This window comes from Hemiscyllium ocellatum, chromosome 12, assembly GCF_020745735.1.
Source record: "Hemiscyllium ocellatum isolate sHemOce1 chromosome 12, sHemOce1.pat.X.cur, whole genome shotgun sequence".
NCBI classification, from domain to species: Eukaryota; Metazoa; Chordata; class Chondrichthyes; order Orectolobiformes; family Hemiscylliidae; genus Hemiscyllium; species Hemiscyllium ocellatum.
This window is the reverse complement of record NC_083412.1, coordinates 33,418,205-33,445,069: the sequence shown is the minus strand read 5'-3', so window position 1 is coordinate 33,445,069 and position 26,865 is coordinate 33,418,205. Positions and strand designations below refer to the sequence as shown.

Here is a 26,865-nt window from a genome sequence, read left to right as displayed (position 1 = left end):
TGTCCTAAAACATGATTTCTTAAATCTATTTATAATGTTTTCTAAAAGTTACCAGCCTTTTGCAGGCCTAGCAATAATTTATGATATGACATTGTACAGTACGTACACTCATATATGCATTCAGAGATGCTGAAAATTTTAAACTGAGAATTTTTTATTTCAGATTTTCTGAAATGTTATATGTACCGAACAATATTAAAAATATATTTACATCTGATGTCAAGATTGATACCAATTTCTTCATAGCAATCACTTCTATTCAACTGTAAACTCAAAATTGTTAATCTAATTGATTGTACAATAATTCAAATCAAAGAAAATGCTGGTAATGCTCAGTTTATGCGACTTAGGTAGAAAGCACAACAGGAGCTAACAGTTCAGATCAATGATCTTTTAACAGAACATCATTTACCTGAGAAGTTAACTTTGTTTTGCTCTCCACAGATGCTGCCTCACCTGGTGAGCATTCCCAGAATATCCTGTTTTGATTTGAAATTTCCAGCATTTGTTGTTATTTGCACTTGGTATATATGCATGGTTCTAATTCCAACAACACAACTTCAAGAAATGAAAACTTCAGTATGTTCATATTGTCAACTAAAAGCACAACTTCTATAGTTATCACATGAATAATCTCAAATCAATCCAGTTATTGCACAGAGACTGATATCCACTCGGTCAGTATTCATACAGATAACTTGATGGAAATATGCTTATGCAGTGAAGCAGGCCATATATAGTAGGCATCCCAGATCGCCTCAGAACAGAGACGATCAGATAAATGTACAACTGAGCTAGCGTCAGTGCTGATTCTCTCACAAGCTAGCTGTTGGGATCATGAAGCTTTTCCATTGGATATCTTTGTGTGTATATGTGTTTATAGGGGGGGGGGGGGGGGGGGGGGAAGGGAGAGAAAGAGAGAGAGAGAGAGAGAGAGAGAGAGAGACTGACTCTCTGTAGGAGTGTCGTTATGTGTCTGTAAGAGAGAGAGGTGAGAGAGAGAGGTGAGAGAGAGAGGTGAGAGAGAGAGGTGAGAGAGAGAGGTGAGAGAGAGAGGTGAGAGAGAGAGTGAAAGAGAGAGTGAGACTCTCTGTAGGAGTGTCATTATGTGTCTGTAGGAGAGTGAGAGAGACTTTGGGTCAGCTTGGACCTAGAGTTCATGTCAGACTACAGATGACCCCACTGCGCCACACACCACTCTCACACATATGCTTCCACACTCTCTCACACACCCTCTCACAGACCTATATCCCTTTACACACACTTTCTCTCACAGACACTAATTGCCCCCCAAGCATATACACAAAGGTTTGTGGGGTGAACTTGTACTTTCAGAATTACATTTTATTTTGCTCAAAAACTGCATGAATCCATGTAAGATTCTGTAAATCCCTCTCTTAGATTAGAAGCAGTCTGAATATTGGAACACAGATAGCCTCACACCTTCAATGCATTATCTGGGCCGACATGTCACCTGCTGTTAAAGTTCACTTGAGAATGTAACTAAGAAAGTTCGGAGATTTACAAATGAAAGAACTGAAACAAACATGCCCATTCTAAAAAGATCAGAGATTTAACAAACAATCCAGGTCTTTTTCAATACATAATTTCAGTTACACCACACTGTAAACTTTTGCTATAAATTTTGTGTCCTAATGTTATACTCCACAACCTCCTGATGAAGGAGCAGCGCTCCAAAAGCTAGTGCTTCCAAATAAACCTGTTGGACTATAACCTGGTGTTGTGTGATTTTTAACTATGAATCTAACTGTATAACTCCAGAATTGTAACTTAACCTCCAATTTTATTTGGTTTTCTGTCCTGAGAGACTAAACTTTCTTAAAAAAATACGTACCCACTATTTGAACATTGTGTTTCACATACCTGTTAAGGACATTTCAGTTCTCTATCCACCAATCGCTACAATCCATCCACCCAATACATGCCGGTTAATTTTTACCAAGCTCTTTATTCATGTAATCAGCCTTACTTTTCATCTCAATTCTTTATATATCCCTTGCATTCACTGCTCATTGTTTCTCTCTATCTCATCTACCATTTTCATTCGCCTGGCTACTGGCGTTTTGCTGTCTGAAAACATTCCTGCCAGACTTTCCCATCATTTAAGTACTTCAGAGAACTTCGCTAGCTACATAACCAATAAAATGCATGTCAAATTGCCTAATACTGTGATCTTATGTTTGTCAAAATGACAATTTCAAGATAAAATATATCACACTCATGGAAACTAATCCTCATTAAAAGGCATCATAGAAAATTTACATGTTTTCTAGCTTGAGATTGATTGTCTATTCATTTGATATTTAACTATTCTAAAACCAGTACTAGTTATGAGTTGTTTGACACATTGTGATCAGCAGACGCAAGTCGAGTACAAAGACAAGTCCTTGAATAAAATCAAACGAGAAGCGTTACACCAAATCTTCAATGGCTATCTTCGCAGGATTAGGTTGAAGTTTGAGGAATTCTTTCCAGTTATTAATGAGCCCTCGATTGTACTCATCTGTTTTTATGATTAGTCCACAGAGGTACTTTTGTCCAGTTTTGTCTCTCAAAGCAAAGCGTATTTCTCTTTCTGTGATGTTGTAGCTGATATTGATGAGCTGGATGAGGAAGAGGTAGCTCATCCCTGCAGTGACTATTGTGCAGTACCAGACACAGGTGAATGACAATGCCGTACTGTGAAATAAGGAAAGCAGAATTTACAACATTTCAGATATGTGGCTTTCACTCTAATTACCCCAAGTCAATACAGTCAGTGCAGCAAAACTGATTATAACAATGTTGTTCTAAGTAGTTTCAAAATAATTCAAATTTAGATATTATAAAAAAAGACAAACATGCAAATGCCAATTTAAATTCAATATTTATTCTAGCTTGAACATAATTTTCAATTTATTAAATATTTGTTGTGTAGACATGCATTTCATAATTAAGCATAAAAACTGAAAGCTGTTTAAACAATGAAGCCTACTCCAATTTATAAAGCATCTGGTTATCTGAAAGTTCAATGAATTATTTTAAGACAATGAAATGACCAATTTGACAGGTCTGTTGTACTCAAGTTCAAGACAAACTTATCGAGTTGTTCAGGGAAATTAGTGTTTTTGGGTAGAGAGATCGATATAATTTCAACTGGAAATATTAGATACTATTAGCTGTATGTAGATCAGTGTAACAAGCATTATCCTCCATCTTAAATATTTAGCCATTCGCTCTCTTTCCTCCTTTCAGAGGCTCCTTAAAACCAAGCTCTTTGACCAGACATTTGTCATCTTCTTTACAGTTCCTTGTACAGCTGGGAGTCAAATTTTGTATGATGGCACTCTTGCAAAACGCCTTGGAATTCTGCCAGGGATGCAATGTACAATTCTCAATGCACTGAGATTCTAATTGAAGACATGCTGAAAGTACTGAACAGCGGCAACTACGTTCCAAGTGAGCCTCCCAACAATATCCCCTGGCTAATCTCATCTTGTCACCATTCCGTTATGATGCAATAGAGGAGGTAGAACTTTCTCAGTTAGAGGTGGTGTTGCAAATGGAGAAAACAGTGAGATTAAGGAGAATATCAATTTTGTTATATAATTATTGCTTTATGCATGGCTTCATCACAAGACATTCATTACTACTAAACAACTAATGTAACTGGTCATTCCCTGTAGCCAAATCAATAAGATTAAAGCATTTTCTTTCCAAATTTAATGAAAGCCTGACAATGCTCAATACTTCAAATTACAAATAGTACGCTTGAAAAAGAAATCTATATGTTATTAAATATTCAGCAGTGCGGAATGAGAGTTGGAGTCAGACTTCTTAAACGCCGACTTTGCTAAGTCCTTCAATGATCACAACAGAAAGCTGTTTCTCAAGCTTGTTTTAAACTTGTACAGACCAAGATGAACATTACTTCCAAATATTCACTGCATCCTGTGACACTGAAACAAGAACCTGACCATCAGAGATGGCAAACAGAGGATTTTCAGTTGGTATTGAGAATTATAGAATTTATTTTCATAGTTGAAGGTTTGATTTGTGATTTTATTACCTGTGAATTCTCAGTAACTTCAGCAACAGAAAAAAGACCTAATTGTTGGAATATCCTCTGACTTACACCAGGATTTTACAAATGGCCAAGCACTTTCCTTAAATTTTGGAGCATACTACAAATTCGAGTGGCACTTAAACACTCCCTCCACGGCTATGCGGTGCACTTTTCATCTGACATCAGAGATCGTCAGCCTTCATACTGAACAATAACCTTTAAGCACCAGTATTATATTGCTGAATATCTATTTTCACTTACATTTCATCAGGTTTGATTGTGAAGTCAACAACTTGGATTACAGGTCACGAGAAAGACAAGAGAAGGGCAAAAGTGAGTGAACAGGTTACAGGAAAAGGACAGAGCAGGTAGATAGGCAACAACAACTTACATTTATATAGCACCTTCAATACACCAAGGCACTTCACTTCAGCATTACTAATAAAAGTATGACACAGTCACAGGTGAAGATAATCTGGACAGATGACCAAAAGCTTAGAACACAATAGAGGTGGATTTAAAGACACATCTTAAAACAGAAAAACGTAGAGGTATAGAAGAGAATTCCTTGACAGATAAAAGGCATGTATGCCAGTGCTGGACTGACTAAAACCAGGGTGACTCAAAAGACCAGAACTGGGGTAGGACCCAGATTCCGAAGGATTGTTAGTTTGGGAGACAATTACAGAAGCAGGAAGAACAAGTTTATAATGGGATTTGAACACACGGATGAGAATGTTAAAACCGACCAGGTCATAATGCAACTCAAGCATAGGGATAATGGGTGAACGAGACTTGCTATCAGCAAAGCTACGGAGGTAAGCACGTTTACATATTGTGCAAGAGGACAGCACCAGAACAGCAACACAGAAGTAGAAATGAGCAGCAGGCTATTCAAATGTGCTCCTGTACTCAATGGTTCAGAACGGGTTCGGAAGAAGAGTCATACTAGAAACATTTGTTCTGTTTCTCGCTCCCCAGATGCTGTCAGACTTGTCAAGTTTTTCCAGTACTTTCTGGTTTCATAGCAGACCTGCAGAGTGCTTTGCTTTTATTGAGCATGAGCCATCCCACTACCCATTGCTATGAGAATCCGAGGATGAAGTCTGACTGGGCCCAAGGACTAGTAAGAACATAGCGGTGGCTCAGTACTACTTCCCTAGTTCGAAGGTCCTTTCCATTTCCTAATTTACAGCTATTTACAAGATGTGACTTATATTCTCAAGAGTGAAGACACCTTAATTAATTCATTTTTATATTGTGCAATACCTGGACTCGGACAGCCTACTCTCCAGTTGGTTCAAAATCTTGTTGTTTTAAGGAACTATCCCCAAAACATGCTGTGAACTCAACGATACTAATTTTGTCCATCTGGTTTCTCCAAACTATTGGTCATAAAATTTCTCCTAATTACCACATTTCAGACAAGCTCCCACTATTTATTAACTTACACTCTACACAACCACCAGTGAGTTTTTGCCTTTGTTAATTTTCATCTTTACATAAACCGCTTTTCCATCCTAGTTTCCTGAACGTAGGCAACCCTTCCTATTGTGTTAGCATCATCACTAATTAACCTTCATCCTTTGCAGGTGATTCTCTGCCTACATTTGAATAGATAAATATGGAAAAAGTGAGGACTGCAGATGCTGGAGATCAGAGCTGAAAATGTGTTCCTGGAAAAGCGCAGCACGTCAGGCAGCATCCAAGGAGCAGGAGAATTGACATTTCGGGCATGAGCCCTTCTTCAGGAAGCCTTCCTGAAGAAGGGCTCATGCCCAAAACGTCGATTCTCCTCCTCCTTGGATGCTGCCTGACCTGCTGCGCTTTTCTAGATAACTATGGAGTCAGCTAGAAGGTTGGAAGAATGGGACAATTCAGTTGAAGGGAGAAATGTGCTGCCCACAAATTCTACTCTATATACTTACATTAAATTTCAAAGCTAGAGGGCCATAGAATTTGAATGATTGGATACATATGCATACATGGACCTTTTTCGACTTACTAAAATCATTGTTGAATTAATATATTGCTGAGTATCTGAATGTAGGGCAAGAGACCTTCCAACTCGGCACCGCCCTCTTGAACAGTCCATCTCTCTTTCCACCTATCCATTCCACCCTCCTCTCTGACCTATCACCATCACCCCTCCCCTTCATTTACCATCGCATTCCCAGCTACCTCCCCCCCCACCAGCTCCCATTCCTCCCATTTATCTCTCAGCCCTCCTGGGCCACATCACCTCCCCCAATTTCTGATGAAGGGCTTAGCTTGAAACATTGATTCTCCTGCTCCTGGGATGCTGCCTGACTGGCTGTGCTTTTCCAGCACCACACTTTCAACTCTGATCTCCAGCATCTGCAGTCCTCACTTTCTCCTAGTTGATTACAATCTTACTGCAAAGCCTCTTCCAAGGGTGCCTACTTGAAGTTCTCCTCCTCCCTCCACAAAGATCTCAGTGTCTCTCTCTCACTGCACCCACCCCCCTCCCCAGGTCATCTCCTCTGCCCTGAAGCTCATCAACCACTTCCTGAAGATTTCATCACTTTCCCCATTTCCCCACCTTATTCCCAGATCCAACCTTCCAACTCAGCATCACTGTCTTAAACTATCCTACCTGTCCATCTTCCTTCCCACCTATCTGTTCCATCCTCTTCCTCTCTGACCTATCGCCTTCACCCCCACCTTCATCCACCGATCACATTCCCAGCTACCTCACACCCCCAGCCCCAACCTCCTCTCATTTATCTCTCAGCCCCCTCCAGCCACCCCACATTCCTGATGAAGAGTTTATGAGATTAGATTAGATTCCCTACAGTGTGGCCAACAAGTCCACACCGACCCTCCAAAGAGTAACCCACCCAGACCCATTCCCCTACATTTACCCCTGACTAATGTACCAAATACTATAGGCAATTTAACCTGGCTAATTCACCTGACCTGCACATCTTTGGACTGTGGGAGGAAACTGGAGCACCCAGAGGAAACCCACACAGACACTGGGAGAATGTGCAAACTCCACACAGTCAGCCCAGAGACAGGAATAAATCCCGGGTCCCTGGCGCTGAGAGGCAGCAGTGCTTACCACTGAGCCACTGTGCTGCCCCAAATGCTTGAAACGTGGACTCTCCTGCTCCTCGGATGCTGCAAGACCGGCTGTGCTTTTTTCAGCACTGCATTCTTTAACCCCGTTTTATCCCACCGTTGCAATGGTGTGCAGATTTTGGGAAAGGGGTTTTCACAAGTTCTCCAAAAGGGATCATTTCCAAACTCTGTGGGTGACTTGGATTCCTGCCCAGAATTGTTCATTCCAGGGGCAAGACCAAATGATGTCAGGGAACATGCTGGCCTGATCGCACAGTGGCCAATTTCATTGACCTGGAAAAAATTATATCAGTAAATCTGATGCTGAATACGCAATGTTCAATCATGCACACCATGAAAGTGAATGATAATTGTAAGGGCGTCTCCAAAATTTGCCAATAAAATCAAGACAGAATTAGAAAATAATATCAATGGACTGATGAATGTGTTTAATACTTGTCAATGGGGCATGGAGGAGTATTGCAGTAAAATGTCAGACAAGATGCCTGCATTATGGTTCATTGCTGAAAGTGATGCTTGAAATAGGCAAAATGGTCGAATACAATTCTAATCCTCAAAACAACAAAAGAAAGACATTCTGAGTGCCACATAACATTAAAATGCTGTGAGTAGCAAAAGGAAAATGCAGTTTCTCTGGAAGGACAGTTGTTTTAAGCAAATCACCAGCCAAGGTCAGTTACTATCACCCTCCTGAGGACTGGTGTCATGGCTGCTACAAAGCTCAACTATTGAAGCATATTAAAAATCAAACTTGCCCAAAAACAAGTTTTATTTCTAATATCATTAGTTTTGTAAATATCGTCAAGAGTAAAAACTGGATGCATCTTGCAAAGTTGCTTTTGAAGAGCTTAGAAAATTTATATAAGAATTGATTTGCTTTTTCAAAAAAATGAGTTAGACTTCTTACCCAAATGTGCTTCAACAAGCTTCAAAATGTCAACTACAATAAATCCCAAATCCAGCAAAGACTTTTAATTGACATCTTTGTGCTTCTAGGGAGAGGATGGAAGTCTTCAGCAGCCTAACTCCATCACCGCTCATACTCAGGCCTGTCAGGCACTTTATGCACATTGTCTTTAGTATGGGGAGTATTAACACGTAATGTGTACTGACATTTCAACTAGTTCCTTTACGCTGGGCATTAGACTCGGCTCAGTGATAACACTCTTGCCCTCAAGTCAGAGGGCCATGGGCTCAAATCCCAATACAGAGGCCTGAACACATAATCCATAATGGCACTCCGGTATGGTACTGAGGGGACATCAGGGGCCCTGACTTTCAGATGAGATATTAAACCAAACTTCTCCTTAAAATCTGGTTGATCTACTAAAAGGATGCTCTCTCGGTGTGCAGGGCAAGACTTATTCCTCAACTAAAACCTCAAACAGATCATCTAATCAATTATTTCATGATGCATTGTGTCAAGGTTCCCAGGATTTGCTATTAAAAGTAGGAAGTACAGATCCCACTGATTACAGTTGGTTTTAACTCTATTTGGAGCTAAACTACATTGTATGCAGTGCTTCCCTTTAACCCAAAGAGTGAATGATTCCTGAGAACGAAGAACAAATATTTGAGTGAGGCGGTATTCCAGTGCTTCCACTTGAGGTCAATACACCTCTCCATTGCCTGACCTGTGCAATGCTCAGGAAGCAGTGACCTTGGATATTCTCTGTTCCATGTTTGAGAGGAGCACAGGCATTTGGACCACAGGAAAGGTTCAGCATGGGGACTGCAATAAACAGACAACAGGTGACAAGGGCTGTTCTCCAGGGCAGGGCAGCCAGAGTTGCTCTGAAGGGGTGGTGGTGACAGAGAGCTCAGAGAAGGAAAAGAAATCCAAGAGATGAGAATCTAAACATTGAATGATAGCATCTTCTCCCCAAAACAGACTGCTTCGTATTGTTGTAGTGGTCACTTTGAAGTCAGCGAAGAATAAAACCACAGCCACTCTTAACTCAACCTAACACTTATTAACAGAAAGAAAAACAACATCAATGCACATCCTAACTCAATTATACCCCAGGTTGTGAGCATCTCTTGATTTCTGCTCCAGTAAAACCTTAATGCCGTTCACTTGCACGTAATTATGGGGAAGTGATGGCCGAGCAGTATTATCGTTGGACTGTAAATCCAGAGACCCAGGGAATGTTCTGGGGAACCCAGGTGTGAATCCCACCACAGCAAATGGTGGAATTTGAATTCACTAAAAATCTGTAAATAAGATTCGATTGTCCGACAAACCCGTCTACTTCAATCATGCCCTTTGAGGAAGGAAACTGCCATCCTTCCACGGTCTGGCCTACACGTGACTCCAGAACCTCAGCAACATGGCTGACTCTCAAAGGCCTCTGGGATGGGCAACAAATGCCAGTCTAGCTAATGACACTCTCATCCCGTGAATGAAAAAAAGTTAAACACAATTGATATTTAATTCATGAGGACTGTACCAGAAATCAAACATTGTTGTGCGTCCACACTCCTTTACAATCTCCTGTTATGAATATCCAAATTCTCCTAAGTCTGCAAAGCATATTTCCCAGTAATTCAAGAGCATGCCTGAAGTATTGAAATAGACCTGACAGGTTGTGACAACCTCTGCATTTTCAATCCCACTCCACTTCCAATGTTTTTTCCCTTTTACCTATCACAGGCCTAAATTTAGAGCTTTTATTTCAGGAGAGCTGTGCCAGTTTTTGTCAGTTTTTCTAAGCTAGCAAGCTTGATTATATATAATTACATTTTCATCCTACTTACAGTAAAGTGGTAAGCAGCTGATGATCTCATGGTATATCTGGTTACAAACACTTTCGTATCAAAATAAAAAGCTTTCAAAAACCTATACTAAAACGAAAACGTAGTGATGTAAGAAATTTTTCCAAATTCTTTACAACACTTTAGAAACTGGAACAATCCACACAGTCTGGGCTGTGTCAGTAACAATTGACCAGATACTAAAATTCGTAATGCAATTTTGTGTTCTTTTCTGGTAAGCAATGATAAGCACGCTGGCAGTGATGCTGCTTTACTCATGAAGTGTCCCAGAAGGTATGTGTTATTCATGTGATAACGTGAGAACAAAACAATTTTATCTCTTTGTATTTTAAGGCTAATCCCAGGAGGCACTGGTTAGCACTGGGCAGCTTAAATGCTGACCCTTTGTCTCTACAAATGCAGATATCACAAATGCTTGTACCCCTCCCCCACCCCCAACCAGTTTCAACTGTAAATCAATCTTTCGGCTGTAACAGCCTTGTGCAAATTGAACTCTTAATTGGGCCTCCACAGTACAAAATGGGCAGTAATATGCAGCCACTTAGCAATCTCAACAGAGATAAGAATGATGTGCATAAACTAGGAATATGAAGTCAAGTGAATAAATCAGAGACAGATGTACAGAATGGCAACAGACCCTTCGGTCCAACTCGTTCATGTCAACTAGATATCCTAAACTGATCTAGTTCCATTTGTCAGCATTTGGCCCACATCCCTCTAAACCCTTCCTATTCACGTACCCTTCCAAATGCCTTTTAAAATGTTATACCTACCTCTACCACTTCCTCTGGCAGCTCATTCCATATACACACCATCCTATTTGTGAAAAAGTTGCCTCTCCGATCCCTTTTAAATCTTTCCTCTCTCACCTTAAACCAGAGTTCTGGACTCTGAAAACGACCTTGACAACTCATTGTATCCATGCCCCTCATTCTCCACATCTCAGCCTCTGACGCTCCAGGGAATATAACCCCAGCATATTCAGCCTCTCCCTATAACTCAAACCCTTCAATCCCAGTGAAATAACTGCACAGAGGCTGGTATCCAGTCACCAAGTCATCCTTTATTGACATGTGCACAGTACACTGGCTGTGCCAGCCAGCTCAGAGTCAGTCCCCTGAAATGAGGAGCTTCTGAATCCCCCCGGTTATATTAGTCAGTTAGGTCTTTCCTGATTGGGGTTGTTAATCTGGGTCAAACAGTGACCTTGCAGTCAACAAAGTCAACTTGTATCCAACGACTACACCCAGAAACATCCTTGTAAGTCATATCGCAACCCTTTCAGATTGAACACCATCTTTCCTGTAGTAGGGAGACCAAAATTTAATGCAATATTCTAAAAGTGGCCTAGCCAATGTCGTGTACATCCACAACATGACATCCCAACTCCTGTACTTAATGCATTGACCAATGAAGGCAAGCATGCCAATTGCCTTCACCACCCTGTCTACCAGCAACTCCACTTCCAAGGAACTGTGCACCTGCACCCCTTGGCTCAAACTGTTCTAACCCTAGCATTGGCATCATCTACATTGATGGTGTTGTGAATACCTAGCTCATAGATCATGTGTTAAGAGTCTTTATTTCTAAATGTTAGGAATTAAACTTGAACAGTAAAAAAGAAATAAAAGCAAATGTAGCACCTGAGGGAGTAGTAGAAAATGGTTGGTTCATTATGTTTCAAAAAGGTTAAAAGCAAAGAAGGAAAAGTAATTAAGAAGTTGGGGTTAAGAGACTGCCAATGGTAGTTCAGAACTTTACTCATGTTCAGCAAAATCAGAACAGAAAATTAGTGGGCAGCACAGTGGCTCAGTGGTTAGCAGTGCTGCCTCATAGCACCAGGGACTTGGGTTTGATTCCAGCCTTGGGCGATTGTCTGTGTGGAGTTTGCACATTCTCCCCTAGATATGTGCGGGTTTCCTCCCACAATCCAAAGACCTGCAGTTTAGGTGAATTGGCCATGCTAAATTGCCCATAACATTCAGCGGTGTGTAGGTTAGGTGCATTAGTCAGGGGTCAATGTAGAGTAATAGGGTAGGGGAAAGGATCTGGGCCAGTTACTCTTTGGAGAGTTGGTGTGGACTTGGTGGGCCAAATGGCCTGTTTCCACACTGTAGGGATTCTATGAACTTCTATGAAAACGTGGAGCTATAAGAACTGATATAGCTGAAGCTTGTTGCAATGGCAGTCGAAAGGGAGCTTATTCAAGCTAAACTGACTTTAAAACATTCATTAATTCCTAAAGAGAGGATATGATGTAGAATATTTTGTTACAGAGATGGTAGAGCTTAATAAAGTTCTCTGATTTCAATTTATCTGAAAGGCATGTTTGCTGGGGGGAAAAAAAGTTGACATTTGGGGCTGGGAAAGTGCTGAAGTAAAGAAATGGCTTCAGGCAGCTGTTATTAGCAGACTCAAGGACAGAAGAAATTCCTGTAAGCCATTCCTGTAAGTTCAGTGTAGCTGACAGTTCAGTAAATTAATCAGAAAAGCATCATCTGGTTGGTGCAGCTAAGGAATATTGGAGGTGCAGAAATCCCTGGGGCAGTACCAGCTTAGTGAAGCTGGCTGTCGACAAAAGAGCAGTAATTATACCCATGCATAAGTGCTTGAGTGTCATCTTGGCAATCCAGTGGAGTACAATCTCAGAGGGAGAGACTGAATTCCTTGGACAAGAGCAGTCATTGAGGGTGTCTGTATCAGGGAAGCCTTTACAAGAATTCTGAAAGTAAATCTTCAAAATGTGAAGGCCCAGAATCCCTTGTCAGTGAGAAAATATGTCCACAGAATCTCTCTGGACCACATTTACTACGTGATGTGCTGTGAAGCATTCCACCACAGTTTGTCTATTACTTATATTTACCTCCTATTAATTCTAGATGTTAGAGTACAAGTTATAATAATACAACTAGATGGTTTTTCTGTTCTAACTTTGTGTAATTTACGCTGTTTGTTCAAATCTGTGGAATCATGTAGTTTTATTTTCTTACTCAGTACCTAGGATGTAAAATTTATCAAAATTTAATCAAAACAACTTATTTGTCCCTAGCCAGACCAAGATATAAATTTGACAATCAAAGCAGAGACCTTAACAATGGGTTCAAAAGTTCTCCCCATGACATTTAATATAAAAAAAATGTCCAACACAAGAGGGTACTCAAACGAGCTAATGTTGGACAATATAGAAACGTTAAGAATAAAGATGACAACATAGGATTTTACTTTGATGCAATTTATGTCCACAATTGAAAAAATAAGTCTTTTCTATTGCTATTTTTGCTATTCTGTTTTTTTGCATCCTTTGCGTTCTTCTTAATTCCTGATTGAATTACAGTTCCAAAAATGTCAGCACGTCTCACGTATTTTTCTAGCCAGTACTTTGATGGATTATTTGAACTTGGGTCCCAAGAGTAAAACCTAATGCTCTCAATGATATTACTATTCTCTGTGGCTTTTGGTGGAGGCTGATGGGGATGACTGAATAACCATCAGCAGCAGGAACCTGGGTCCTCATTCAGGAGGATAGTATTAGTTGCAAGGTGATAAAAATCTGGGAGAAAAGCATCTCATCCCAGAGAGACTGAGCTGAGGGATTCCAAACTCTGCAGTTATCACCATTCACAAAGCAATTACAGAGGAACCTTGATTACCCGAATACCAATTATCCAAAAATTAGATTATCTGAAGGAGATCTCGAGATCCCGACAGAAACATTACATCGAAGACGTGTGTCCAACACTGATCGTGTCTTTTGTTTACAATGATTAAAAATGCTGCCGAGAGCAGTCCTGGAGCGCAGGCATCATCTCAAAATGACTGACCTCCCACCCTCTCCCTCCCCACACTTGCCCTGGAGTTCTACACCGGCATGTACCCTAAACCCCCTTTCCCCAGATAATCTCTCCAACCTGTCTAGAGGTTGCAGAAAAAAGTGTTTTGTGTGTGTGCACTTGCGTGCGAGTAAGTAAGTGCGAGCGAGTGAGTGCGAGAGCGCGCAAGAGAAAGCAAGAACAAAAGCAGTCTTGTTGTGGGTGTCCAGTCTGGCTGCCCAGGAGAGGGGGCAAGCGTAGACAAGAGGGGGTGGGCAGGAGGCAGTGTTGGACAGGGTTGGGAGGTTGAGGGAGGCAGTTTTGGGGGTGGTGTTGGATGGGGCTGGGAGTTGAAGGGGGCAGTGTTGGACAGGGCTTGGGGGGGGGGTTCAGGGCGGGCGGGAGGGCGATGTTGGTTGGGGTTGGATGGGATGGTAGCGTTGGTGGGTGGGTAGGGAGCAATATCGGACAGGGTTTGGTGGGGGGGGGGGTGGTGGCAGGAGCTCGCGGGCACTGTGATGCTGCCTTATCTCCTGAACAGGAAGCAGATTTTACAGAAAACTCTTGAGCCCCAGAGGAAAGGCATTGAATTAATTAACTGAATAATAGTGCCCGCTATTCTCGTTCGGATAATTGAGGTTTCTCTGTATTAAACTATCTCTTGGCTGTACTTTGACAGGTTTTGGATTTAAAATAGTCTTCAAAATATTTTTCATTTTGACATATACATTTCTAACAAACACTCCTTCCAAGATTTTTAAAAATCTGGAAGTTGCATGACATAAAGATAGTGTTGACTAATTATGACAATCTCTTACCACAAAATGGACAGCTAACCCTGAGGAAAGACCGGATTCTGGTGAACTTTGGGAAGCACACATCTGAATTTACTCATAAACCGTATCTCAAAATATTCTTTCTTGAATGAAATTCACTTAATGATGATTTGAAAATTTCAACATTTTCTGCTTGAAACAACTCCTCCTATGGTGGCGGCAGTTTCGCAGATGGGTGATTTGCTTAGGAACAAAGACATCAACCGTAGGGAAGATCAGTTAATGCAGCTTTGCAACGAGGAACATTCCAGCACAGGTCAGCTGGTTACTCACTCATGCAATATTGGCCCTTCAGAGTTTCTCAGCCGTTGACAGCATGGCGAGATGGCTAATTGATCTCTCGCTAATGTGGAGAGCTACAGTAGCAGGAATCACTCAGCTTCCGGTTTGCCTTCTCACTAGAAAAGCATTTCAGCACAGAGGGGTTATAAGCTCTCCAGTTATCATCATCGTTATGAAACAATTAAACTGTCTTAAGACTGTACTTCAACAGCTTCTGGATTATAATTATTTATTTGAAGTATTTGTTCTTACATTTACTTACAATTCTAATACACACTACATCCAAGATCGTTCTATTTGCCAATGGATGCAAGCAAACTCTATCAAAGCAAGGCTAACAGGATTTGAAACAAAAATAGAAATTGCTGGAAAAGCTCAGCTGGTCTGGCAGCATCGATGAAAAGAAATCAGGTTTAACATTTCAGGTCCGATGACCCTTCCTCAGGTAGCTCAGAAAAAGTGTTTTTTAATGCAGAAGATAGGGTTAGGGGAATGGGATAAGAAGTAAATGATTGGTGGAGATACAACCCAAAGAGAGAGAACAGTTGGACAGACAAAGGAGTGGATAATGATAAGTCCAAGAGAATGAACAGATGAATGAACAGATGAATGAATAGACAATTAGTGGCTGACAATGGGTTGTGTGGAATAGCAGACCATGTAGTAATGAGGCCTGGAGTGTAGGGGTTGGGGTAATGACCAGAGAGAAGATGTCGCAAGCCCTAAAACTGCTGCAATCGATATGGAGTCCAGCAGGCTGTAGAGTTCCCAAGCTGTTCGTCCAGCTTGTGCTGAGCTGCTCTGGAGCACTGCACCAAGCCTGAGACAGAGATGTTGGTCAGGGAACAAGGTGGTGTGCTGAAGTGGCAGACAACTGGAAGCTCAGGGTCTTTGTGGATTTGAAGTTGGTCTGATCAGAAACAAGTGAAATTCAATGTCACCAACTGTAAGGCATTGCATACTGGAAGCAGCAAAGAAGAGGCAAATGTTATCCAAGAGCAGAAAAAAATTTGCCAACAGCCAAGCTGAAAGATATGTCACAGCATTGACAAACATAACACCTTATCTGCAGAATGTGAGGCAATAAGCATAGCAAACCAAAATAGGTTTCCATACTGACTGAATTAAAATCTGAAGAATTCACACTACGGCAGCTTATGTTTTGTTGAAAGTGCAATTACATCGTGTTCAATACAGGTTGCTCCAGTACAAGGGAAACATTCTGATGCCAGCAGCAGTGCAATATAAGCACTAAGATTGATCCCAGGCCTTGGGCTGAGCCAAGAGGAAGATTTGGTGGCTTCACAAATGCTTAATGTTCAACTGAAACAAGGTGTGGACTACATCTAGGCTTAGGCTGGCAAATAGCAAGTAACATTCACGCCACACAAATGACCATCTCCAATAAAAGACAATTAACCAACACCCTTGAGATGTAACTCGCCTCCTGACTCCCCAAAGCCTGTCCACCATCTACAAGGCATAAGTCAAGAGTGTGATGGAATACTCCCCACTTGCCTGGATGGGTGCACAGCTCCAACAACACTCAACAAGCTTGACACCATTCACGCCAAAGTAGCCACTTGATTAGCACTACATCCACAACATCCACTCCCTCCATTACTGTCGCTCAGTAGAAGTAGTATGTGCTACCTACAAAATGGAATGCAGAAATTCAAAGATGTTTAGGCAGCACCTTCCAAACGCATGACCATTTAGAAGGACAAGGGCAGCAGGTTCATGGGATCTTCACCACCTTCAAGTTCCCCTCCAAGCCACTCACAATCTTGACTTTCCTTCACCGTTCTTTCACTAGGTCAAAATCCTGGAATTCTTTTCCAAAGGGCATTGTGGGCCAAGTGGACTGCAGCAGTTCAGGCAACTCGCCACCACCTTCCCAAGAGCAACTACAGATGGGCAACAAATGCCAACACAGCCAGTGGCACCACATCCCATGATTGGATAAAAATCATGTGACTAGTCAGGGTTTTTTTTAAGAAAAATGTATTGAGATGAAAAGGTTTCCACTTTATAGAAATATACATTCAATGGCTTAAAACAAACAATAAATAACTCTTGAATACATGTCAGCACAGCAAACAAAGATGGAACAGCTTCAAGGTCATGATGGACATGTTGCTATGGTAGAAGCCAGTAAGTATTATCTCACACAGATGATGATTAACAGGAAAGGAAATCAACAGAGCAGTCTGAACAGATTGCAGGTATAGTGCTAAGGCCAAAGTCTCTGATTAATCCAGGCAAAGACTAGCTGCTTTAATGGTGGAACAGATGGATTGGTATTCTAGGAAGATGAAATCAAATGGGTTGGAGGGGCGTACTCACATGAACCCACCTTCTGATGTTATGGTTTTGTGAGGTGATTAAAGTGGAGTAGCTTTTAAACTGTATTCTCACTAACGAACAACAGAAAAGTTGAGATAACATCCAAATTAGATATGTTAATCAAATTTTAAGCAGAGCTGTAACAGTGCTGTCCCTTTCTTACCTGTACTCACGGTAAACTCCAGGACAATAGAATAAAGCTGTGAAAAGGCTTCGCCCTCTGCATATAGTGTCCAAAGTCAAACTGATTCCATATATCGAGGTGAGGAGGAAAACAAAGAGGGTCAGAATAAATGCACGGTGATTGGATTCACCTACACAGCTGTTAATCCTGGAAACAGAACAAGATAAATAAATAAATAATGATTTGAATAAAACAGCATGCAACACAAGAGATTAGTTTTCATAAAAATAAACATAGTATCATTTAAAAAAAAATTAATTGAACATGTTAGTGAAAATAATCCCCATCCAACCAGAGACACTGAGCAAACCATTTCATTAGACCCTAACATTCCAGTCAGGTGGTGAGTTACTCACTAGTGTTCTTAACCTCTGGCCTGCTCTTGTTGCCACTAATTATATGATGAGGCTCATTGTGTTTCTGGTTAATGATAACCCCCATGATGTTGATTTTGGGAGATTCAGTGATTGTGACACCAGTAGACATATTACTTACAGTGTGGAAACAGGTCCTTCAGCCCAACAAGTCCACACCGACCCGCCGAAGCGTAACCCACCCATTCCCCTACATTTAGCCCTTTACCTAACACTACGGGGCAATTTAGCATGGCCAATTCACCTGACCTGCACATCTTTGGACTGTGGGAGGAAACTGGAGCAGCCGGAGGAAACCCACGCAGACACGGGGAGAATGCGCAAACTCCACACAGTCAGTCGCCTGAGTCGGGAATTGAACCCAGGTCTCTGGTGCTGTGAGGCAGCGGTGCTAACCACTGTGCCACCATGCCGCCCATTAATTGTCTTTTATTGGAAATGGTCATTTGTGTGGCATGAATGTTACTTGCTACTTGCCAGCCCAAGCCTAGATATAGTCCACATCTTGTCTCAATTGAAGATGGACTGCTTAAGCATCTGTACATAAGCTAATCAAATAATTTAATATAATTAACAATACGCAAGGAATTAATAAATTGAGGCAGCGACCGGAAGCAGTTTGAATTATAATACTTTAGCGCACATCACTTTTTCACACTGGCATGTACCTTAATCAAGGAGATTGAATAATAGCCGCAAACATTTTTTTTCAGAAATGTCAAGGGATGGAATTCAGGCAGCACAAAATAAACATAACTTCATTTTGGTAAGCCTTCAATTAACAACTTAGAATTGACAAACGAGTACTGATAATGCTTAACAGTGTGGATGGAATACACAGAGCTATTGTGAACTTAACCCAAAACGTGGTGTGAAAAATCTTAATTTCAAATCAAACCAAAAAGAGAAGAGAAGATCTTACTTCAGGGCTTCTGTAGATAACAAGAATCAAGATTTAATCTTTGAATAGTGTGAAACAATCAGATACAGTTAAGCACAAAAGGAGAGATAAAAGTAGCACTGGATAAAAAAAAAGTAAATTGGATGAGATTGGTAGGTGGATTGATGCAGAAATTACAATCTTTTCTCTATTCAATCAGTCCAGCTAACATAGGGAGCAGCATAGGCTGCAAAACCAGAAAATAAGTGATTGAGAGGAGGTAACTATAATAAAAAAGCATCAGTAGATTATACAAAATCAAACAAAGTCCTTTAAAGAAAATCTGTAAAAATACATTGGCAATGAAAGTCCTGCCCAGAGTTCTCCCATATAAAACATTTCAGTTTAAGATCTAGATAATTTTGGAATTAAATCAACTGTGGTTTGAAAGTGCAGCCAGTTCATTACCAAAAATTGGTTTCAGTCTGCAGCAAAATGCTAATCTGAAAAGCCGTTAAAGACTAAATTCTTCAGAAACCTTTGTTCAATTTTCTTCTTTAGGTTCCCCATGATAATAACCCATTAATGACACTGCTCCAAGCATTTCTTGAGCTTTGCCACTGGTTGATAATCATTGCTACTTCACATCGCAATCCTTTCCCTTTGAGGCAGCCCGAGAAGAGCTCACAAATACTGTAACTAAGCAATATTAGACCTACCAAACACAATGATGGTCCAGCCTTTGCACACAGGATGCACAGATTCGACAATGTCCTGAACGAGGTGGTCTTATAATCTTGCATACCGCACACCAGTTCTTGTTCAATTCATGGTGTCCTAACTGCAGCTTGCCATTATGGCCAGATGGATGCAATTTTGTAGGAATATCCCAATCCTTCTGCTGAACTTGGTGTGTACCATTCAAACTGTATGAAGTGTAATTTGTCTCAGCATCTTTAATTTGAGTGGTTCTGTTGTCAGTTCGGAGGTAGCCTGGATCTTTCTTGACTAGTGCCAAACATACCAGCGTTAACACCAAACCACTGGTGAGCACAATTAAATGCACAAAGCTAACGTTTCCTTTAGGCATTACTTCAGTCAGAAATATATAATACATGTAGCCCAGAGAAAAGAGGCCAAGACTAAGAAAAAATAAAGTACGTCCTTTGTTCTGGTGAGTGATGTAATAGTACCAAAGCACTAGTATTGGTAAGGACGTCAAAATGATGAACGCTAAGACAACGTGAAGAGCTGCAATATGAAGGAAGATTGGAAGGAAAACAAGAGGTGGAAGTATTGTTATATCGATCTTCTTGGCACCAGTACCTAACAGCCATGGAATCCGCAAACGGTCAGAAATTGTGTCTGTTACTCGTTCCATGGTCTGTGGGCTAATAGATTTTCCTTTCAAAAACCTGAAAAGTGAAGGAACAGCTGTGTTACTTTTTATATCGGGCATTAAAAAGATCAGCAGCATAAAAACAGTGCAACACTAATTATCCTCATGGGAATCCTAGCTATAATAGGTAGGAAGAAATTCATGTATCAATTCATTCCAGACTGAACATGGGAAAAAAAACCATTAGTTTTGTTGTGGGAATGGTAGAAATGTTTAATATATTCAAACAGAACTGAATTATGAGGATATACTACTCAAAAACAGAACATTAAGCCCAACTAAATGTCCATGTCAAAAGTGTTAGCAGTTTTGAGTTTTTTTAAAAAAAGATTTTTATGCTGATTTGGGCTACAAATAAGTTAAACCGAATAAAGCAGTTGCAGACTGCAGCAAAAAGAAGAAATCAGAACATAACCACATCATAATAAGTATTTAGTTGCATTGAATAACATCATTAATTTATGAAAATAATTTTGTAGCAAAAGGACCCTTTGATAATTAATCAGATGCACATCTCTTTGCGTGCCAATACACTGCAAACAATAACATAGAAAAGATAGGAGAGAGATAAGAGGAATATAATCCAATTGATGGGGCATACTAACAATGTTACCCATAGATATGTACTGAGTCGACATGTGTTCATACTATATAGTGATCACTCAAACAAAGGATTTAGCTCTATATCCATGTTTGCAGGTAACATGAGGTTAAGCAGGTACAGTAAATTCTGTAGTTGGAAGAAATTAAAATAGGGCCTAGGCAGTGGATGGGGTGGGTAAAATGTTGTCAGATTGGATTCAATGAGGGTTGAGAGTGGTCATCCTCTTTGGATTGGAGTAAAACATTCTGAATTACATTCTTAAATGGTGAGGAACTGTATGCGAATGAGGCTTTGCGCATCCACATTTTTAAACACTAAAAATTACTGTACAGCAACAAAATGTCATCAAAAAAGCTACCAGAAGATGGTCTTTTATCTCAAGGAGGCTGGAATTCAATAGTGAGGAAGTGTTGCTTCAGTCAGACCATTGGCCAGATCCCAACTGAACTGCTGTGTTCAGTTTGAAGAGCTGAATCTCAGGAATAATATATTGGTCTTAGAAGATGTACAATGGAAGTTCACAAGAATAATAACAGGACTCAAAGGACTGAATTATAAGGACAGACTACATAAGCTCAGACTTTATTCCTTGACTTAAATTTTTGATGTGGTATGGGTATTAAAGGTAAGTGATTGAATGAACTATTTGCAGAAAATTGGTTTTTTTTAAAACAAAGGGATCAACAGGAAACATGGTAAAATTAGAATCAGTCTATTTAGCAGTAAAATCTGGAAATATGTTCTCAAAAAAGAAGGGTGGATAAATCCCCAGGACATGATCAGGTGTACCCTAGAACTCTGTGGGAAGCTAAGGAAGTGATTGCTGGGCCTCTTGCTGAGATATTTGTATCATCGATAGTCACAGGTGAGGTGCCAGAAGACTGAAGGTTGGCTAACGTGGTGCCACTGTTTAAGAAGGGTGGTAAAGACAAGCCAGGGAACTATAGATCGGTGAGCCTGACGTTGATGGTGGGCAAGTTGTTGGAGGGAATCCTGAGGGTCAGGACGTACATGTATTTGGAAAGGCAAGGACTGATTCGGGATAGCTAACATGGTTTTGTGAGTGGGAAATCATGTCTCACAAACTTGATTGAGTTTTTTGAAGTAACAAAGGACTGATGAGGGCAGAGCAATAGACGCGATCTATATGGACTTCACTAAGGTGTTTGACAAGGTTCCCCATGGGAGACTGGTTAGAAAGGTTAGATCTCATGGAATACAAGGAGAACTCACCACTTGGATACAGAACTGGCTCAAAGGTAGAAGACAGAGGGTGGTGATGAAGGGTTGTTTTTCCGACTGGAGGCCTGTGACCAGTGGAGTACCACAAGGAGCGGTGCTGGGTCCTCTACTTTTTGTCATTTTATATAAATGATTTGGATGCGAGCATAAGAGGTACAGTTAGTAAGCATGCAGATTACACCAAAATTGGAGGTGTTGTGGACAGTGAAGAAGGTTACTTTAGATTACAACAGGATATAGACCAGATGGGAAGTGGTAGATGGAGTTTAATTCAGATAAATGTGAGGTGCTGCATTTTGGGAAAAGAAATCTTAGCAGGACTTATACACTTAATGGTAAGGTCCTAGGGAGTGTTGCTGAACAAAGTGACCTTGGAGTGCAGGTTCATAGCTCCTTGAAAGTGGAGTCGCAGGTCGATAGGATAGTGAACGCGGTGTTTGGTATGCATTCTTTTATTGGTCAGAGTATTGAGTGCAGGAATTGGGAGGTCATGTTGCAGCTGTACAGGACATTGGTTAGACCACTTGGAATAGTGTGTGCAGTTCTGGTCTCTTTCCTATCGGAAGGACATTGTGAAACTTGAAAGGGTTCAGAAAAGATTTACAAGGACGTTGCCAGGGTTGGAAGATTTGAGCTATGGGGAGAGGCTGAACAGGCTAGGGCTGTTTTCCCTGGAGCATCGGAGGCTGAAGGGTGACCTTATAGAGATTTACAAAATTATGAAGGGCATGGACAGGATAAATAGACAAAGTCTTTTCCTTGGGGAGGGGAACCGGGCATAGGTTTAGGGCGAGAAGGAAAAGATATAAAAGGGACCTAATGGGCAGATTTTTCATACAGAGGCGGGTACATGTATGGAATGAGCTATCAGAGTAAGTGGTGGAGGCTGGTACAATTGCATCATTTCAAAGGCATTTGGATGGGTATATGAATAGGAATATGAATAGATGGGTTGGATCGTAGTAACTGTTTCCATGATGTACATCTCTCTAAGTCTATGACTGTAAGTGTCCTGGAAATCTAAAACTAGTTTCCCTAAAAGGCTATAAATCCAATGTCAACAGAAATTTTAAAAACTGATATTAATGGATTTTTATTAGGTGAGGATCAGGAATCGAAAAAATGAACTTGAGTTACCCATCAGTCACTCTGTAAGAGAATAGTATAACAAGTTGGAAAAACGGAATAGCTAACGTTGGTTCCCAATATGGCACTTGAATTTAAAAAGTATGACAAGAGCAGACTACATCCTCTGAGCCTGCTGGCCAGAATGTAGCAGAGGAAAGAAAAGCAATAAATGTTTTAGATCCTGCAAATGGAATATCTCAGATCGAATTTTCATCAAGATAGCAGCTTGTGGTTCAAGATATAGGGGTAGAGGACGCTTTGTACACAAACTTTTAAAGCTGTTTCAAGTAGCAAGCTTAGATGGGACATCTCACCAGGCATCTTAGGAACAGACTTGCAAGGTCAATGTTGCCTGACAGTCAGTAACGATGTCAGAGCTGTGATGATGTACATTAACTTTTTATACACACAATCCTAATCTATTTTTCCCGATGCAATTCCTTTTCCTTAAAATCTAACACTTATACTGAGAAAAACCCTGGCCCTGTCATTTAGAAATGTCTCTAGAAATTGAGTGACTATAAAGTGTGAAACCATGGTAATCATATCCTACAGAGGTTAGCATTGGCAGTTCTTTACATGGCTGGTAAATTATATCTGTACTAAGAAGCACATCCAAACCAGACTCTAATTTAAGACCTACAGGAACTTGTAAAATATTATTGCCCATTATTAGTATCTGAATGAGTTCACACAATGCAAGTTTGAAAACTGCATCTTATCAGTCATGTATAAAGCCTAGCCTAATATTAAACGAAGGAATATTTTATTTCAGAAAGTCAGACATGCGTATAGTTGGATTGTGCTCAAAGTACTCTATTTAAAGAGGGTGTTAACAATTTGAGAATAAAATATGAATACTTTAAAAGGCTTCAAGTCAAAATAAGGTTTCCATTTACATCACTTTGATATTGGTTTATACAGATGCTTTAAAACTAGGCTCATTGACCATTACAACAGAAGACAGGAGACTGAATTACTCACAGTGGATTCCCATAACAATACACAAATGCAGCTTAGTGGAAATGGGATGCATGCTGGGCATTATTTATTAAAATGGAGATGTGGTCAGTATACTCAAAGGAGGCACATTAATGTATTCTTAACACAATTACACCTAAAGAGGCAGTAACATTTTAGAAGCAAAACCATGTTCACGCAAATCATCTGCTTTCCTGGAATGTTACTTTAGATATATTGATAATTTAGACTATTTGAAAATAGAATTAGTAATTCAAATTAAATAGTGGTATCTTCATGGATTTAGTAATGTATTAAAATAGGATGTATGATACTCTGGTTACATTATAATTCTGCACTGAAAGTCATTTTGCTTTCAAGAAATATAAAATGCTTAGCTTTTGCAGTACCATGGAAGAGCGTAAAGTTTCAGCTCCATTTTGAGGTCAAATCCACTTGGAAAATCATTCCGTACTCATCTCTCTTCTAACTGGATTTTCATCTTCATTAGACAAAAACTGAATCTAAAAACAGCATTTGAGTTTTGCACTTGGTGGTATAAGGAAAACCATTCAACCCTGCAGCACATGGTAACGGAGACCAAAATAGAATTGGTTTTAATTATTGTGAAGGAAAATCAGGTCTTCAAAACATGGAGCAGGATCGTCTCTACTCAGTGGAAAATTTTGCAATGTTTAAGGGTAATCTTATAAAGAAATGCAAAGTTTCAGAGGGAAAACGGATCTGGGTGGGTTACTCTTTGGAGGGTCGGTGTGGATCGTTGGGCCAAAGGGCCTGTTTCCACACTGTAGGGAATCTAAATAAAAATTTGAAAAATCACCAGTATGAATATTGCAGCATGTGTACTAAAGGCAGACAAAACGCAGAGATTTCCAAATTCTGCCTTATTTTAAACTTCTCGAGGACCATTTGTCTCATCATATACTTGATAACCAGGTCAGATTTATTAAGGAAATCATTACTTTGATGCAAGCAAACTAATATTCACACCATTGGGTGGAGCATGATCAATTCACATTCCTCTGCAAGAACACATTTGACCTTCAGACAAGTACAAATGAACTGAGACACTATTCTCCCCCAAACTGGAGGCAATAAATTCCCGAGATCAGGTCTGGCAATTCAAAGTTTTCTAGAGAAAAAGGTGTGTCAAATAAGTGAGCTGGTTCACAAAAGAAACATCACATAAGGTTTCTTATCTTTACCCTCTTTTCAGGGAAAGGAGTATAATAAAGTCAAATGGAATTTGCTTCGACTGTTACTCCACATTAATTTGATGTCAAAAATAAAAAAGTGTAGCAATTCATGTCCAGAGTTTCTTCGAAACAGAGATGAATTCCTATGAAGACAGACCTGAAAGGCACAGTTTCCAGTCCAGAACATGTGATTCTTATTGCTACACCATGTTACTGCTGAATATCCTGGAGATGTGTACGTTAGACAGCAAGAATTTCTATATATGTAGCTCCTTTGATGCGGTAAAACATCCCAGGAGTAGAATCAAACAAAATATCATACCAAACCACAAAAAGAGGAGGGCAGCTGCACTAACAAGGTAAGTTCCAACAAGTGTTAAATTAACAAATTCCAGATTGTAGAATGAGCAGTTGAAAGTGTAGCTACCAAAGACAGACTGATAAAAGTGGAGGATACTCAAGAGACTAGCATTGTAGATATCAGAGGATTGGAAATAACGGTTGAGGCTTTCAATGAGACAAGGCTGAGCGCAGAGACATTACAGAGGTAGAAGTAGTACTCTTAGCAACAGCATTCACAAACAGTCAGGCCATCTCAAAATTAAATAGGATACAGAGGTTGTAATCAATCTGCTTCACAGACTCATTCAATTGCCACAAAACAGGATACAGTTGGTGGCTCAAAAAGAGCTTGGTTGAATGACTAAAGACATGTCTTCACTCTATGTAATAATTAGTTTGGGAAAATTTCTATGCATCAGCACTGGCTGTCAAACAATTAGTACACCAGCAGAAACCAAGATCAAGGAGAGTTGAGTGAAGTGGGCCTAGAAGTCATCAGCAAATTCCAGGCAATGACCATCGCCAGTAAGAGAAAAACCTAACCACCAACCTGCAACAACCATCACTGAATCCTCCACTATCAGCATCCTGGGGATTACCGTTGACCAGAAACTCAACTGTACTCACCACATAAACACAGTGACCACAACAGCAGGTCAGAGGCAACAAGTACTGTGGGGAGTAACTCACCTCCTGACTCCCCAAAGCCTGTCCACCATCTACCAGGCACAAGTCAGGAGAGTGATGGAATTCTCCCCACAGCTCCAACAACACCAAACGAGGAGAATCCAGGACAAAGCAGTTCGCTTAATTGGCACGGTCAAATATGCCTATGTCAGGGTGGCTTGGAGTGAGGTTTGTGGTTGCTGGTTTAGCGATGCACTCCTGCCCTGGTCTTTTTTAGGTAGAGCTTTGGGGGTGGCAAACGCAAGAGATTTTACCTATGACCTCTGACAGAGTGACCCTGATCCCAGTCTTCAGCCAATTTGATCCACTCTCCATTTTAATCAAGGAAAGACCAAAGGCACTGGACACCGCGAAGGCTAGGGATCCTGACAACACTCCGACAATAGTTTTGAAGAGTTGTGTGACTGAACAGCTTGGCAAGTTCTACACAATAATAACACTGCCAATTATTCAACAATGTGGAAAATTACCCAGTTTTGTCCTGTACACAATACAACCAAAATTACTGCCCTGTCTCTCTCTTTCTTTCTCTCTCTCCTCCCACCCCCACACACCAATGGACTGAGCCATCATCAGTATAATCATCTACCACTTGCTCAGCAATAACCTGCTCACTCGGTTTGGGTTCC

At 40.5% G+C, this 26,865-nt stretch overlaps 1 protein-coding gene across 3 annotated transcripts in view; it reads right to left on the bottom strand.

Annotated features, from left to right (window-relative positions):
• Positions 1-2,344: 2,344 nt before the first annotated feature.
• zdhhc23b (zinc finger DHHC-type palmitoyltransferase 23b) overlaps positions 2,345-26,865 on the bottom strand; it is a 45,173-nt gene continuing 20,652 nt past the window's right edge. Inside the window, exons 3-5 of one of the 3 annotated variants that reach the window (XM_060832975.1) lie at positions 19,377-20,072; positions 17,383-17,550; positions 2,345-2,700 (exon numbers count right to left, since the gene is read on the bottom strand). In XM_060832975.1, the coding sequence (XP_060688958.1) occupies positions 2,433-2,700; positions 17,383-17,550; positions 19,377-20,072 (1,132 nt within the window). In that variant the 3' untranslated portion in view covers positions 2,345-2,432. Of the gene's footprint in view, positions 2,701-3,457; positions 3,536-17,382; positions 17,551-19,376; positions 20,073-26,865 lie in introns of those variants that run through there. The other 2 variants (XM_060832973.1, XM_060832974.1) reach the window with 2 other exon arrangements.